General features: G+C 43.3%; 1 protein-coding gene across 1 annotated transcript in view; it reads right to left on the bottom strand.

The window, feature by feature from the left end:
* Window positions 1-1,895: 1,895 nt before the first annotated feature.
* Window positions 1,896-11,155, bottom strand: part of UVSSA (UV stimulated scaffold protein A) — a 90,251-nt gene continuing 80,991 nt past the window's right edge. The window contains exon 14 of the mRNA XM_056554822.1: window positions 1,896-3,271. Coding sequence (XP_056410797.1) covers window positions 3,178-3,271 — 94 coding nt within the window. The 3' untranslated portion in view covers window positions 1,896-3,177. The remainder of the gene's footprint in view (window positions 3,272-11,155) is intronic.

Here is an 11,155-nt window from a genome sequence, read left to right as displayed (position 1 = left end):
GAGCACATAGAAAGGCATACGGGAGCGCGAGGTTTTAGCTCTCCCCTGCCGTATGCGCTCCCGTATGGGGGAAAACGTAATGGGAACCTTAGCTGTATACCTTGCTTGACTCTGTAGACAGCGTCTGGAAGCTCACTCAAAGGTGAGCGTAACTGGCGACCTTTCAGGATCTCTCCCTTTCTCAAGCCTTGAGGATAGGGGGATAAGATGTATTAGGGCCAGAGTACCCCTTTAAAAGAAGACAGGAGATCATTGGGGCGGGGGGCCCCAATGATCTCCTGTATGGGGCAAGACAGTATTCAAGACAGTATTCAAGGGGTACTCCGCTGCCCCGGCATTCGGAACATTTTGTTCCAAACACTGGGTGCGGGTGTCGTGACGTCACATCCACGCCCCCTCAATGCAAGTCTAGACTTGCATTGAGGGGTGTGATGTAACGTCATGACCCCTGCACCCAAGCTTCTAAAGGAACGCTGGGTGCTGCACACAGACCATGAGGGTCCCCAGCTGTGGATCAGACATCTTATTCCCTATCCTTTGTATAGGGGATAAGATGTGGGTGGAGTGGAGTACCCCTTTTCAGTCCTTGGAGTGCTCTGGCCCTCAACATCCAAGATGAGGAGTGACAGCTGGCTCAGCCAATCACTGGCTGAGATGGTAACAGGCTGCGCTGGTCGTCACTCCTGCTCATCCCTGAGGGAGGGGGCCGGAGAGCTGTGAGGACAGGTGAGTAGCTGGGCCCAATACAGGAGATCCCAGCGGTGGACCACCCTGCGATCAGACATTTTTCCCCTTTCCTGTGCATAAGTTGAGTTTCCTGGAATATCCCTTTAAAGGACTGAACGAAGAAAAGGACTGAACTCTTATTCAAAGGTTGTTATTGCAGCTCAGCCCCATTCAAGTATATGCTACAGTAACAAACATGGCCTCTAAACAAGAGTGGTGCTGTTCCTGGAAGGAAGTCTCCATGTTTCTCCTAAATTATTCTTGACAGACTTAAAGAAAGTGTGTGTTTCTCATCCACGTTAAAAGTCCTTGTGTGAACTCGGCCTACAGTGTGAACATATCTCCCCACTGCACATTTAGCAAACGGGATGTTTGCAGAGAAGCCGCCTGCTCCGATGACAAATACAAATTGATTTTGTCGTTTACATAAATATTTTACAGTCTACTGATATAAGCAAAATCCTCTAATGGCTGGATGGATAAATGAAAGCAATGGTCTATGGCAGCCAAACATTACCTTGTAATTATGTAAATTAAGGATTTAGGGGAGAAACCAGAATGAAGCAATTGGGAAAATCCTGGTGCTTAATGTCCCTCATCTAATTAGGACATTTTTTAGGACGATCATTTCTAATGAATTTATTTTCATAAATTAAACAGCCGGCAGAATATACATTTATTTTCAGATTTCTTTCGGTTTCTTGCATGTTTGCTTTAAAGTACAGACAGACTGCAGCTAAGATTCATTCTACTTACGTGTGGTGCAGCCTTATCAACGTCTATTGTGCTTCAGAAACTTAATTCCAAAAAGCCACATTTTACATTGTACATCTTGGAAGAACTGTGATAAAAACTAAGGAGTCCCCCTGTGTTATGCTTAGTGCTGCTCTGCAGGGGCGGTACACAATTAAGGGATTCAAGGTATGCAAATAAGGCCCACCTGCAGGAAGAAAACTGTCTCTCTAGTGCCATCTATTGAAGGTAGTATGCAACACATATCCATCTGTAGCAACAAAAGGTAGGAACCCAAAACAGCTGTTTAGAAATAGGCCGCTTACTTTTTGGAGAATATACATGTCTGGTTCAGAGACTGAAGGTCTCTGCGGGGGCATTACAGGTCACATTGGTTATGCAATCCTGTTCTACAGTGCTGGGTTATATTTATGCCCTTACATTATATGAATCAAAATGCCCCCTCAAGGTTTAGGTAAACATGAAGACAAAATTTACTAATGTAGAACGCAGTGTAGATCCTTATTCATTTTTATTTTATTGTTTTTGTAGGCTGATATCCATGGGAAAGGTCCTTGTCTGTTTGTACATACACACAGAACAGATATTTACAAAAAAACACCTGCATGATTAGATATAGATATACATACAAACCTGAGAGTAATTCATAGTGTTCCGGAACCTCCCTGCCTGCACAGGTTTTATGCCCCCCAAGTTTTGGGCAGCATAAAACTGATGACAACTGATGGTTGCAGATCTGAATCATATGGACAGATTTCTTCAAATACATAACATTGCTACTTACCAACTTAGGCTAGACAGTAAGCACCGCTGAACAGGAGCAAGTACAGGTGTTAGGACTCCTATCAAAATAACAAGAGTCCCTGCTCAACTATGTAGTTGCCCTGGCGTCCTATGCTATAACACAATGGAAACGAGATTGGACATACCGCATCACCACTTGTCTCAGGGACGAAAACATTCACTAGGCTGGGTGCTCTGTGCCACAAGGACAATAAATATAAACTGAGCAGTAGGCAGACAATGTAGGCCTGGCTGCTCAGTAAGTGAATGAATCCCTGCTCCTGAAATGGATTTCCCTAAAAAGAATCTCCAAAAATTTGGAGATAGAGCAGTTTTGTTTTGTGGTCGAATTTTTAAGCCAAATAGATTGTCAATAAAATGATTGCCAAATCTCTGGTTAGCATTATTGCCTTGGGGACCTGGGCGCAAAACCAACCACGTTCAATAGTTAACACGGAATGTTTATGCTCTGCCTGTGTTTTCATAGATTTTATGCAGATTCTCTGAATTATGTTGACGCTATTCAGGTACAAAAAAAAAATAAAAGTCACAAAACAAAATATATATTTATAAATAAATTAGAGAATGTCAACTTTTTTTTTCTTCTTTTTTCATTGAGCCTATTAAGATTACTTGGGTTGTCATGACATATTTATCAGCATAAAAATGTTTGTACAGCACATTTATAACATTTTTTTTTATCTTATCTTTTTATGGCATTGCGATTTTCTTTAAAACAACATACAAATCTGTACAGTTAAAAATCCATAAAGTATAGCAAATTATGCAAATAAGTTAAGACATAACCATTAGGGAAAAATATCCGTATATTACAACAATTTTTCTTTAAAGGTCCTTAAAACAAGTCTTCCATGTAGAAGGCGGCTGGATGGTTTATCTCCTTCCTCGGCGGTTTTAATTTAATGCGTAATTAAACTGGTTTGCAAACTTTTCGTGTCGCCTCTTATCCATTTGGTTCATTGCGCTTATCACTCGTTTTACTGATCCCCTGCGAGAGAAAAAAAAAAGAAGTTTTTGAAATTAGGCAAAAATAAGAGATTTCCTACTTCTCTTCTACTTTTCCTGTCAGACTGTTTATAGGTGCGTTAAAAAAAAAAATGGAGGCGGTATCATTAATTCCCGCTCGTCCCTCCTGCGCTGATGAGGCAGAACAAATTAGACATGTTAACTAAATTAAGTACCGCAATACAAATAGTTTTAATTCAACAAGGTTTTAATAACAGGAGTAAACAAATTGAACTCCGGCTTTAATGTGCACACTCCACCTTTGTCATTATTCTTTACCACCGACCTTACAAGATAAATGGCAGCCATCCAAGAAGGACTCTTATTACACAAAGGCAAGGCATCCTTGTTATCCACCTTGTGCCGCTGATCTCTCTAGATGTCCTGTCTCAATTCAATTTAGATGCTTTTTCCTTATACACCGCGGCTATTGATTTTGGGTACATAAATTATTTATATGTATACTGCTTGGGTATGGGGCAAGCTGCCTGTATGGTAGACATGGTTACCTTTATAGGATCCTGCCGCTTCCTACACCATGGTCAGTAGCACAATAACACTCCTGGACTAGAAGACTCTAGTTGCAATGCAAAATATGGAATTTTCCTTAAAAAGTACCTGTCCCCAAATAAACTGTTCTAAACCAACTCAGGCTATGTTCCCTAAGTACTCATAACACCCCTCCTGCCCTTAATTTTTTTTAGAGCTTTAAAAAGCTCTGCATTATACCTTTCTTCTTGCTCACACAGTGCAATCTCCCAGCAAGAGAAAGTGGGCGTTTCCCAACAGGAATGACATCACTGAAGCCTACTGGGGGACCATTTCTGCCCTCACATTGTTGCAGCATTGTGATGAATAGAAGACCTCAGGCTCTGTGCATGTTTCAGTCTGTGTTGCCATCAGTGAGGCCCTTCTTCAGCTGTTAGTCTGTGTGGATTCTGTGAGAATCTGTGGAGCTTTCACTTTCTGTGCAGCTGTCAATCAAGCTCAGTGCAGAGAAACACTTCCTGAGTTTGGTCTACTGCCAATCTGGGAGGAGACCAAACTCACTGTATTAATTGTGACAGGGAACAGAACAGAGCCACCTAGTGGGCATTAAAAGGAAGTGAATGCGAAATGTCTGCTAATTACACAAGGAACACTATATTAAAAGTTTTATTTGGTGACAGGTACTCTTTAAAAGGGTGTTTCTGTGCATTGATTATCCTCATAGCTGATTGTCAAGGTGCAAACACCAGGCACCACTGAGGATCATCTGTTCTCTCTGGCATTTACACAATGGATGGGGCCGGAAGAGGCCAGTGCCGTTCATTGTATAGTAGTAGCGCCGGGTTACTCCAGTGATGTAAATGAGAGCTGAGCAGCAGTAACCTGGCACAGCCACAACATAATGAATGGATCTGCTTTCTAGCCCGTTCACTTTGTATATGCCTCAGCCGATCACGTATTTATAGCCTATCCTGCATGGAAAAAAAAACTAAACCTTAAAGAATTTTTTTTTAAAGAATTTTATCATTACAGACATGAGAGCCATAGCTAGGGGCCCAATATAGATTTCTCTACAGTGCCCACTAAAGGTGAAATGTAGTATTGCATGCAGCAATTCAAATAAATGGTTGTCTATGCAATACCTGACAAAATAGGTTTGCCACAGAAAATTGCTTCTTTTCATTTTCCCTGTTAAATTCTCAAGACAAATTTGCTGCAAAATTGTTGTATAAAAATTCGACCCTTGTGAACTTACTTAAGGGGGTGTTTGAGATTTTTACATTTTTTAAATGAAAAAGGTATTTTTCCATTTAAAAAAGAGTGCCACTCTTATCCATGGGCTGTATCTGGTATTGCAACATTTAAAAGGAATACTCCACTGCCCCAGTGTTCAGAACATTTTGTTCCGAATGCTGGGTGTGGCCTGCGTGTTGTCACCCCACGCCCCCTCAATGCAAGTCTATAGAAGGAGGCGTGGCGGCTGACATGCCCCCTCCCATAGAATTGAATTGAGGGGGCATAGTGTGCCGTCATGAGGGGCGTGGCCTTGATGTCAAAACCCCCGCAGCCGGAACCAAGTGTTCGGAATGCGGGGCAGTGGAGTACCCCTTTAATAGAGTGGGAACACCGGTACATAATTTCCTTAGTTTTGCATAGCTGATATTAATATTGTCAATATACGAGGTGCTATTCCATTGGGATATTCTCAAAGCTTGACCTGTGAATGGTACTTCAGTGCATGAATTGAGGAACGCAGTGTAAGGAGTCTTTCACAAGGTGCAATTTCAGAACGGAATCCAGCGGGAAAATTCAACTTGGAAATTCAGTCCCATTGGAGACGTGTTCTATTGTTTTCGGTAGGATTCTGCTGCACAATACAGATGGCAGAATTTCAAGGGAGGAAAGACTTGCCCTAGAAATTCCAACTTCAGACTCCACAATTATAACTGACATGTCCGCTACGCAATGCATAGCCATCTATGGAGACTGCACATTTCTGAGTGGTCCTAGTGCTGGCTTGTTGTGCCGCCATGTGCTGCCTGCGGAATGTCTGCTCGGAAATTTTTCAGGTGGACATTCCGCCTTATGAACAGAGCCTTAGATTATAGCATCAGTAGAGGTTAAGACCCTTGGACTGTCACCAATGGTAAGAATGAATGGGCCTGTAGCTCTTATCCAAGTGGCACACCCTTTAGATTCATAGCGTTAAGCTTTCAGTAATTCTGAGCTATGTTGTCTAAAGCTCTTGGCTGGGGAAGATAATGGGGAGGGGGGACTGAAAATGCAAATACCCAACCCAGTTTTTTTTGTTTTTTTTACAGTGTGTCTCCAGCAGTATGCACACTGAAACAGTGTGAAACAGTGCCCCCCCCCCCTACATGTTTCACCAGGCTAGGCGGCGTCCTCAGGGGAAATGGGGCATTGTCTGTCAGTGGGTAAAGTGGGTACTTCTGCCCTAAGCGAAGTTTATGTGCAGTTTAAACTCTATGTGCCTGCACAGTAGAACAGTACAGAGAGTCTTTTACAGATGAGGACCACACATGGCGAGTGGGAGCGGTGTGCAAATTGAATGTCCCTGGCTGCATGGTCTTGCCGAAAAATTTAGCTTTTTTAAACAATTTTAATAAATTTGCCAAATATACACTGTCATGCTGTCTGACGTGGTTTCCAGACATTATGCTGCTCAGAAGATGCTATTCAGGGACCTTACCCTATGGCCAGTTTTAGACAAGCATAATAGTGTCCAATTTTTGTGAACACAATACAGCTGCAAGTTTAAAGCATACCTATCATATCACAGAAAAAAAAAAGTTATATGTTACTCAGTACTTCATCCTGATTATATACATATATCTTTTATGTGTCTAGCTTCTCAATTTCTTTTAAAATCAGCTTATATCAGATCACACTGAATCTCCATCTTCTCTCAGGCAGGGGGCGTGTCCCTCTCTTGCCCTCACTGTACATGTCTAAACTTCCCCCCTCACTGTGGGCACTGAGCTGTCAGCTAATCACTGCACTCTGCTCACTAACCCTTTCCTCTCTGGTTTTATGCTGCAGATGTTACACAGAAGAAGGATTACTGGAGTTTGCCTGCTGTTCTCCATACACACTATGTAGTAGAGCCCTGCGGGGGACTGGTTTTTCAATCCTGCTCGAGCCGGCTCCCCATGATTTTTTGTCCAATCTCGTCTGCTAACATAGGAATGTACAGACACTAGGGTGCAATGCTCTGCACATACTCCCCATGTATAACAGTGTGTGTAGTACCCCCATGTATAGCAGTGTGTGTATGTGCAGAGCATTGCACTCTAGTGTATGTACAGATGTGAATAGCAGCGACTGGAGACTCAGGGGCCCTAGGTCACTGACCGAATCAATGCTCTGCACATACCCCCACCTGTACAGTAATGTACACTAAACACACCGCTATACACATGGTGGGTATGTGCAGACTGCAGAGCATTGCACCCTAGGGTCTGTAGAAGACACTAGGGTACAATGATCTGCAGTGCACTTACCCCCATGTGAATAGCAGTGCAGACAGAGGCCCTGGCTGGGATTATCACCGAAGGATCACTTACATACCCATCCAGGGCCGCAGCACAGCGCACTGTGTGTATGTGAATTGTGAGTAACATTGGTGGCAGCTTTGACCTACCAGGCTGGCGGGTGAAGATGGAGTACAGAGTAAACAATCCACCAGGGCCGGCTGAGCGCGTCACAAAATGACGGTGTGGTGGCAGAAGAGGGAGCAGGCAGGACTGGGAGGAGCACTGTGAGATAGTCACCGAGTCAGACTTATATTGAGGCTACCATGGTAATCTCATTACTACTGGGGTGACACACTGTAACAAAACTCCTCATGTAATCTCCTTACTAATGAGGTGACACACTGTAACAAACCTCCTCCACATGTAATCTCTTTATTAATGGGGGGGGGGGGGGGGGCAAACTGTAAATAAAACCTCCTGATGTAATCTCATTACTACTAGGGTGACACACTGTAACAAACCTCCTCCTCATGTAATCTCCTTACTAATGGGGTGACACACTGTAACAAACCTCCTCCTCATGTAATCTCTTTATTAATGGGGGGACACTGTAAAAAAAAAAAAAAAAAAAAAAAAAAAACCTCCTCCTCATGTAATCTCATTACTACTGGGGTAACACACGGTAACAAACCTCCTCCTCATGTAATCTCCTTACTACTGGGGTAACACACGGTAACAAACCTCCTCCTCATGTAATCTCCTTACTACTGGGGTAACACACGGTAACAAACCTCCTCCTCATGTAATCTCCTTACTACTGGGGTAACACACGGTAACAAACCTCCTCCTCATGTAATCTCCTTACTACTGGGGTGACACACTGTAACAAACCTCCTCTTCACTGTAACAAACCTCTTCTTCTCATTACTAATGGGATCACACACTGATAATACACAGTAACACCCCCTTCCTCATGCCATCTCCTTACTACTGGGCTGGCACATTGTAACAAAACCCCTCCCCATCTCATTACTACTGGGGTACATGTTGCTGTATGAGGCTGAAAATGCTGTCACACTTGCTCCCTCTTCTCCTCTATGCTATGGATGGAGCTCTGCACTGAATCATTCTTCTTCTGGATGCTGCAGAGAGCTGGGGAGGTGTGAGGGGGGTGTGGCCTCCTCTCAGCCAATCACAGCAGCTCACTCACTGCCCACCCTCCTCTGCTCTCTGTGTTGGAGATCCTCACACAGGTAGTGCACACAGGCTTGTAAAGCTTCCCCCTCACTTCTTGTATTCCAACTGAGACAGGTGGGGGGACATTTTATGAGGACCTCTAGTGGCCACTTTTATAGGAGCAGTTTTCTAAGGGAAACTGGAAAAAACATTATGAAATAGTATTAGAGATATACTTATTTTCTATGGCTCTATTATTTTTAAAAATATAATTTAGGTGATAGTGGCCATTTAAGGCTAGACCCCAGGGCTGATCATCATAAGGATCTAGGATGTTTTCAGTTCACGTCCTTAGGTCCGGGGTCGGACTGGGACTTGCGGCTGTAATAAAGATACATAAATGAAACTGTTTTATGCTAATCTAAAACTGGCCTAATGCTTCTGTGCTGTGATGCATGTGCTTTAAAGGGGTACTCCGGTGAAAAACTTTTTTTTTTTTTTTTAAATCAACTGGTGCCAGAAAGTTAAACAGATTTGTAAATTACTTCTATTAAAAAAATCTTAATCCTTCCTGTACTTATTAGCTGCTGAATACTACAGTGGAAATTCTTTTCCGTTTGAAACACAGAGCTCTCTACTGACATCTCTGTCCATTTTAGGAACTGTCCAGGGTAAAAGGAAATCCCCATAGCAAACATATGCTGTTCTGGGCAGTTCATAAAATGGACAGAGGTGTCAGCAGAGAGCACTGTGCTCGTGATGTCAGCAGACAGTTCTGTGTTTCAAAAAGAAAAGAATTTCCGCTGTAGTATTCAGCAGCTAATAAGTACGGGAAGGATTAAGATTTTTTAATAGAAGTAATTTACGAATCTGTTTAAGTTTCTGGCACCAGTTGATTTAAAATAAAAAATAAATAAAAAGTTTTTCACCGGAGTACCCCTTTAATGTGGCTAACCATGTAATCATTGCCTTAGCTCCCACAATTCACTGCTCTCTGGTAACGAGAACCCAGAAGAATGCTGAATTTAGCTTTCTGTGTAGACATAGGATAAAACATTAAATACACAAAGATCAGTATAAAAGGGACTAAAAGCAAAGTATATGCCAGATACTCCTCATCGGAGATGTAAGACGTGAAGCCGTATGTGCCAGCTGCTGCGTGAGAGCTGGAGGGGCGCAACCGCACCAGGATGCTGCCATGTCAGCCGCCCACCGCAGGACATCTTCGTTACAACACTTGTGAATTGCTTGTCAGTGTCTCCACAGCTGGACGCATGATTTCCCTCCAATTCCCCAGAGCTAATTAAATCTGGTTTGTTCTCAGGGAAAGGGCGCTGTTAATGGATGTCTGGTGCCTCCTATAGATGTCCGTCCGCGCCGTAATTAAGACCTGTTGGCGTCATATAATTTGTGTTGTGATAGCGGCTGTCAGACGCCATGTTTTATGATGTGTACTGAGGTATGGAGCGGTGCTTGTGTATTGGGGTGGAGGACGGTAAACCTAATACAGTGGTCCCTCAAGTTACAATATTAATTGGTTCCAGGACGACCATTGTATGTTGGAACCATTGTATGTTGAGACCAGAACTCTATGGAAACCTGGTAATTGGTTCTGAAGCCACAAAAATGTCATCCAAAAATAGGAAAAAGGGAGGATTTAAGAAAAATAAGTAGATGACTAATAAAGATAAAACAAGTCCTTACATATAAAAGTAAGTAAGAGCTGCTGGGAGCTGTAAATCACTGTCTATGTCAGTGTTTTCCAACCAGGGTGCCTCCAGCTGTTGCAAAACTACAACTCTCAGATTTTTATTTACTTACCATAAAATCTCTTTCTCGAAGGATCCATTGGGGGACACAGACCATGGGTGTATGCTGCTGTCTCTAGGAGGTGTGACACTATGGTAATAAAAAAAGTCAGCTCCTCCCAGCAGGATATACCCGCCTTCAGGCTCTGAGCTAATCAGTTTAAGCTCCAGAGCAATAGGAGGAGACCAACAGGTCAAAGAAAAACCCAAAACTGTCCGAGAACCAGAAGAAAAAACATAACTGAACACACCCTCGGACAGAGAACCAAAGGAAATCCCAAAATGGATCCTTCGAGAAAGAGATTTTACGGTAAGTAAACAAAAAATCTCCTTTTCTCTATCGGCTCCATTGGGGGACACAGACCATGGGACGTACCAAAGCTGTTCCTTGGGTGGGCAGATAAACAGTCAGACAGACGGCCGACCCACTGCCGCCTGCAACACTTTACGACCCAGGCTAGCATCAGCCGATGCGAAAGTATGAACTCGGTAAAACCTTGAGAAAGTGTGCAAAGACAACCAGGTAGCCGCCTTGCAAATCTGCGAGGCCGAGGCTCTATTCTGGAGAGCCCAGGATGCCCCCAACAGAACGGGTAGAATGAGCAACAACCCTGAAAGGAGGAATCTTCCCCTTGCAGCGATAGGCTTCCGAAATGGCGGACCGAATCCACCGAGAAGTGGTAGCCTTGGAAGCAAGTTGTCCCTTGCGACGACCTTCCGTAAGGACGAAAAAGGAATCACACTGACGAAACGAAGAAGTGATGGAGAGATAAAACCGAACAGCCCGAACTACATCCAGCTTGTGTAGTAAGCGCTCCTTAGGATGAGAAGGAGCAGGACAAAAAGACGGGAGGACAATGTCCTCATTGAGATGAATGGCCGAAACCACCTTAGGCAAAA

The sequence above is a fragment of the Hyla sarda genome, chromosome 1 (genome assembly GCF_029499605.1).
Source record: "Hyla sarda isolate aHylSar1 chromosome 1, aHylSar1.hap1, whole genome shotgun sequence".
NCBI lineage: Eukaryota > Metazoa > Chordata > Amphibia > Anura > Hylidae > Hyla > Hyla sarda.
This window is presented reverse-complemented; position numbering and strand designations above follow the sequence as displayed.